Source organism: Sinocyclocheilus grahami, unplaced genomic scaffold, assembly GCF_001515645.1.
Source record: "Sinocyclocheilus grahami isolate Dianchi unplaced genomic scaffold, SAMN03320097.WGS_v1.1 scaffold1435.1, whole genome shotgun sequence".
Classification (NCBI taxonomy): Eukaryota; Metazoa; Chordata; class Actinopteri; order Cypriniformes; family Cyprinidae; genus Sinocyclocheilus; species Sinocyclocheilus grahami.
In genome coordinates this window covers 21,426-28,074 of record NW_015506614.1, presented here as the reverse complement: position 1 = coordinate 28,074, position 6,649 = coordinate 21,426, and the positions used below count along the sequence as shown (strand labels likewise).

General features: G+C 35.9%; 1 protein-coding gene across 1 annotated transcript in view; it reads right to left on the bottom strand.

Annotated features, from left to right (window-relative positions):
- Positions 1-6,649, bottom strand: part of LOC107570261 (eukaryotic translation initiation factor 4 gamma 1-like) — a 32,334-nt gene that overhangs the window by 24,205 nt on the left and 1,480 nt on the right. Inside the window, exons 3-9 of the mRNA XM_016256471.1 lie at positions 6,454-6,573; positions 5,590-5,973; positions 5,369-5,515; positions 2,518-2,802; positions 1,973-2,155; positions 259-370; positions 61-185 (exon numbers count right to left, since the gene is read on the bottom strand). Coding sequence (XP_016111957.1) covers positions 61-185; positions 259-370; positions 1,973-2,155; positions 2,518-2,802; positions 5,369-5,515; positions 5,590-5,973; positions 6,454-6,573 — 1,356 coding nt within the window. The remainder of the gene's footprint in view (positions 1-60; positions 186-258; positions 371-1,972; positions 2,156-2,517; positions 2,803-5,368; positions 5,516-5,589; positions 5,974-6,453; positions 6,574-6,649) is intronic.

Here is a 6,649-nt window from a genome sequence, read left to right as displayed (position 1 = left end):
CTGTCCAAACCGAACCCCCCCCCCCACCTATTTCTATATCCGTATTAAACGGAGCGTGACCTCTGACCTGTGAGGAACCCTCCTGTCAGAGTCGATGTTGGCGGATGATGATGAAGATGAAGAGGAGGAAGGCTGCTGAAGTGCTGAAAAGCGGTTCAAAGTGCTGGTACGACCAGAATCCTGGGCTGGAAAACACATGTAAACAAAGCTCAGAGTCTCACGCGGTGCACAGCACAATCACAGGCGTGACACACTCACTGCTGTCGCCGGGTTTGGCTCCGGAGCCCCCGCTGCTGCCTTTGCCCCAGCTGCCCCACGAGCCTTTGCCTCCGGGGGCAAGAAGCTGACTACTGAAGTCCAGAGCGCCCGGCTGCACGACACACACACACAGCATTAGTGTTCAGCGGTGATACTGAGAGCAAGTCAGACTTTATCAGACAGACAGAATTCAAACATAAACAAAAAATACTTGAAATAAATGTGAAGTGAAATAAAAAAATATTATACTCCTATTAAAAAGAAAATATAAAAAAGCTTATTTTTATTTAACTCAACTTTAAATAACTAAAAAAATTAATAAATGCCATATAGACAAACCCAGATGCACTAAAAATGACAAAAACCCAACAAAATGACTAATACTTTAAAATGAAAATAGAAAACAGAAAAATTAAAATGGATTCAAAATGCAGGGATTTTGTGAGTCGACGAAAAGCAAAAATTATATATATTAATTATATTATATTTTCTAACAGATAGAATTCAAACATAAACAAAAGTACTTAAATTAAATGTTAAGTGAAATAAAAAAATAAGATATATATATATATATATATATTTAAAAAAAATGTATTTCTCATATTAAAAAAAAATATATATATATATATTTTTTTTAACTGAACTTTAAATAACTAAAACAAAAACTGTAATAAAAATTAATATATGCTATATAGACATGTATAAAAAAAGCACAAATGCACAAAAATGACAAATAAATGTTAAGTGAAAAAAATAATATATATATATATAAAACTTATTTCTCATATTAAAATTTAAAAATATATATTTTTTATTTAACTGAACTTTAAATAATTAAAACAAAAACTGTAATAAAAATGAATAAATTTAGAAGTAGAAAACAGAAAAATAAAAACTGATTCTAAATGCAGGGATTTTGTGAGTCGACGAAAAGCAAAAAATGAATTAAATCATAAAAATAATAATATTTCATAAAATCATAAAAATAATGTTAATATTTAAAATAAAAAACATTTACTAAAAATGATTCAATATAAGATGACATCCGAGAACTGTGAACATGCGAGCGTTATTAAATTACTGAAATAAATTAAATAATAAATTAAAATAATTTTCATAACCTTAAAAAAAACTGCAGCCTAACGTAATCGTTTAAAGACATTTACAATAATAAGGAATAATAATAATACCCCACACATCAATTATATTTTTGCATAATATATATTTTAATAATATTAATAATATAACACTTTTATCAATTATTGTTACCTAAAACAAAAACCATTAAAAACATTATTATTATTATTTTTTTTTACTGAAAAATGATGAAAACTCATCAGAAATGTTGCTTTGGCAGCTAACTAAAACAAGTTTAGGTCGATGCACTTAAAAACTAGAACCGAACTAAATAATATTTTTTAAAACCATAAACTACTAAAAATGACCAAAGCACACAAAGATTTCAAAGAAAGAAATTAAACTAAAAACAGAAAGTGTAAAAATAAATGTGAATTCAAAACATTAATAAAAAACGGTAATAGTATATAAATAATACAACAGTATATAGTAATATTTAGTACGGATATAATATTTCTGCCAGAGTTGCTACAGTAAATCCACTAACGGTTGAAATCAGTTGAAACCTTCTTATTGATTATTTATAGATCAGAATTTAGCAATAATCAATAATAAATGTATTGGAGGTGGATCAGACCTTGGTGATCTTGCTGAGACGCGTCGGGTCGATGGGTCTGTTCTTGGTGGAAATGGGCACCATGTTCCAGCCGTCGTCAGGGGCCTGGTTGCCACGGGAACCGGCTGTGTGGGGGCCTCCACGGGGCCCCACCCCTCCTCCTCCTCCTCCTGCACTGCCCTTCTTGGAGATCTCTCTCTCTCTCTCACACACACACTCACTCACACACACACACAAACACACACACTCACACTCACACAAACACTCACTCACACAAACACTCACACTCACTCACACTCACACTCTCACACTCACACACTCTCACTCTCTCACACTCACACAAACACTCACACTCACTCACACTCACTCACACTCACTCACACTCACTCACACTCACTCACACTCACTCACACTCACTCACACTCACTCACACTCACTCACACTCACTCACACTCACACTCTCACACTCACACACTCTCACTCTCTCACACTCACACAAACACAAACACTCACACACACTCTTATATAAATAATATTGCAACAGAATGCACAATAATATAGCACACTCCTGCTATGGTTGCTGCATGAGATGTTGTGTAATGCACGAGTGTCACCTTGGCCTTCTCGAAGTCCAGGTCTTTCCCGATGGTGGAGAGCAGGCGGCAGAGACACTCCAGACTCTCCAAGTCGTGGTTCTTCAGCAGCTTCACGATGCAGTCGTGCATGATGGTCTCCGTCAGCATCTTCAGCTTGAACAGCTCGCCGATGAACTTGATGTTGCCTAGCGACCGTCGCCGGGCTTTGTCTTTGGTGTCCTCAAGGTCCTCCTTCAACCTCTGCTTCTCCTCTTCCTGAAGGGGCAGAGACAGGAAGTGACGTCATAAAAGCCTCTGTACTATGTAAATATATAAGTATATACATATTCACATACTGTCTTCTTGATATGAATCATAACACGTTTAAAACAGCAATCAAACGTGACCGTATGTCGTGCTATTTGACGTTGCTGTATGTATTACTTAAATAAAAACACTGCATGTGGTAGAATGAAGTGTTTTTCCCCAACGATTTAACGTTTGAAAAAAATTAAGACATTAAGCCAGCCATAAATATTAGTATAGTAACTTTACAGTTTACTGTAAAAAAAAATCCCTTAAATTCTTGATTTTTTTATTTTTACAATGAAATTATAATATTAATATTTCTGTTTCATACTTTTATTAGTAATAATAACGATAGTTATACTGATTTATAATAAAAAAGGAAAAATAAAAAAACACTAAAAACAAAATCAATACTAATACAGTAAAAACAAAATATTTTTCTCATTTTGATTTTTTTATTATTACAGTGTAATATTACAACAGTAGTATTTATTTAGTTTATTAAATAATAACAACAATAATAATTGTATTATTTTAAAATCCAAAATAAAATTTTATTTTACAGGGAAATTTTGCAAAAGTAATATTCCTTATTTTGTTTTATATTTTTTATGAATAATAATAATGGTTTATATATATATATATATACATACATACATACACACACAGAAAATAAAATGAGCACAGAAAACCTGTTTTTTGAAAAAATATATGAATAATATATAATACAAAATAATAATAATTCATATTTTTCTTAAATTCTTCTTTTTTTTTTTTTTACATCGCAGTGAAATATTACATTAGTAATATCTCTTGTATTATTAAGTAATAATAACAATAATAACAGTTATATTGATATATAATAACAGATTAGTTGCCTAAATTGTGCAGCCCAACAAACAAGCACAGCAAACCTGGACTTGACCTTCCAGTTTCTAAGCTATTTTATTGAGAAATCTCAGAACAGTGTTGACGATACATCTCCGCGCTGAATGATTCTATGCGTGTGATGTACGCTACTGTCTGTAATGTGTGTGTGTTACAGTGCAGCAGCGCATTAGATCAGAATGGCGATTAACTTACCTGTATAATAAACTGTTTAAAACATGCATTCTCCCGTTCAATTTCGAGCATCCAGTAATATAATCACACATGTCTTGTGGCGCGCTTTCAGAGTATGCATTTATTTGCCATTTTAACTGTTTGGAAACAGAGCGTAAATGTGGAAGTCCTTCAAAGATTTCTTAACCTGTTGCGCCCTCTATAGACCAATTCCGGGCAGACGTCACAGTTACGTCACTTGCAGCTGCGCGCGCATAGTGGTTGCAGAAAACACTGGGAACAAGTGGAGGTAAATGGGTAAAACCCATGGAATAAAAGAAAAAAAATATTTTTGTGCCTTTTGATGTCAAGATCGGAATGCAAATAATTTTGATAGAATACTGTCGTCAAAGACGCCATTTGAAGCTAAACGCAGATGTTTAAACGGACAGACTATGGATGAAAACTGTTATGATTACTCTACTTTTAAAGCATAAATTCGATTTAAACAATAGGTCTGCATAATATTCACATATGCTGTTCATAGGGGACGTATTGTATTAGCCCTACAGTTACAGCATCAAATATTATTAAACCTTACTATTAACATTTTTACATAACATTTATTTAATTTTTTCTCGCAAATGCAAGTTTATATCTTCTAATTCGGACTTTATAACTCGACTTAACTCAAAAATAGTGAGTTTGTCAATTCTGAGGGAAAAAAGCCAGAAGAGCCGAGGGGAAAAGAGAGAATGACGAGTTGTTTTTCCTTGTTAGAATTGTGAGATATAATCTCGGAATTGTGAGAATAAAGTCAGAGTTTTGAAATATAAAATAAAATTTACTCCTTTTATTCCATGGCTCCATAGACTACACCGTCATTTTCTGCCTCCATATATGCTCCGCCCACATAAAAACATCACCCCTGTTTCGGATCTGTAAGACTATCGCACTCTCTAACGTCAATTTAGTTGAATAACAGTGCTGATCGCTGGGTGACAAGCTCTTGTAATATGCGGAGAACATTTAGAAAATGACATCTAATCAATATAATTTATAATCGTTTTAAACCTAACTATTTTGTACTGTATCCGTGAAATTCTCTAGCCGTAAAGGCCATCTCTCCCGGGTTTTCTGCAACCATGATGCGCGCGCATCCTGAATGTTTACAAATCTATAATTGGTCTATAGGACCAGCGACTAGTCGACGTCAAGCTTAAAGCGTCATGCCAGAGCACTGAAGTATGTGTATGTGTGTGTGTGGTGTGTGTGTGTGTGTGTGTGTGTGTGAGTGTGTGAGTGTGTGTGTGAGTGTGTGTGTATGTGTGTGTGGTGTGTGTGAGTGTGTGTGTGTGTGTGTGGTGTGTGTGTGTGTGTGAGTGTGTGTGTGTGTGTGTGTGTGAGTGTGTGTGTGTGTGTGTGTGAGTGTGTGTGTGTGTGTGTGTGTGTGTGTGTGTGTGTGTGAGAGTGTGTGTGAGTGTGTGTTTACCACTGTGGCGGCATCCAGCTCCTTCTGTTTCTTCTCAAACGTTTCATCATCATCTTTGTCCTTCTCAAACTCTTTCTGACAACGATTCAGCAGCAGCTTCCTGAAATTCACCGTCACTCCAGGATTATCTGAGGTGGGGACTTTCAGCTGCGATGAGAGACAGACGATTAAACACTTTCACACAGACCGGACGCTGCAGGAGCTGCGGTCTCCACACTCACCCCCATCAGGCAGCGGCACATGTTGGCGTAGGCGACAGAGAAGTTGGGCTCAGAGATGGCCTTCTCGAAGATGAGGTCGATGACTCCCTTCAGACGCTCCTCGGTGTCGATGGTGAGCTCCGTCACCTGCTTCATCAGCGGCTGGAACATCTGCGGCGTCAGTTTGTTCAGCACGCTCCGCACGCGTTTGAACAGCTCCTGCGTCTTCAGGAACTCGGGCTCATCCTCGTCGGCGCGGCCGCTGCGCTTCCCCATCGGTTTCCAGGCCTTCTCTGCTTTATTCAGCTGCACGTCTTCGGTGAGGGAAACACTAGCGATGATCTTCCGCGGCTCTTTCCCGCGCTGACCCTGACCTGAACGACGAGGACCACTCAGACCAGACGGCTAGCGAGAGAGAACTGTCTGCATTATACTTACATATACAAATATACATATATATATATATATTTAGAATTGTATTCATTTACATCAAGTCCATCGTTAAAAAATGATAAATTAATTAAATTATTTTTAATGTATTATATTAAAAAAATTAATAACTAATTTATTTAAATTAATTAATTATAGCATTTTTATTTATTTAATTATTTATTTTTAGCAAGGCTATCGTTAAAAATTGAATTAATAATTAAAATGTTATTTATCATTTATTTTACTAGCAAAAGTCTAAAATTAACAAAACTCACCAAAAGCAATATAAGACATTTAAGATCAACACATGACAAAAAAAAAGGTGATACTTTTTTAAATACATATCTCTGAATAAAAATGTTGTCTATTTACATTAAAAACTTCTAGTAAAATATATTTAGGAAATATAAACATAAAAGCATGCATTCAGGTGAGGTTGCCATTGTAACTGACCGGGCCACGCCCGCCGGCTGACGGACGGCCGAGATTAGCAAACGAAGGTGTGAAATCCGGACCACAGTTCATTCCGGGCAAACGACTCAGATCCAGCTGCCGCAGAGGAGCTTTATTGGCCTGCAGAGAGAGAAAGCCATGTCAACACATCAGGTGTGTGTGTATGTATGTGTGTGTGTGTGTGTGTGTGAGTGTG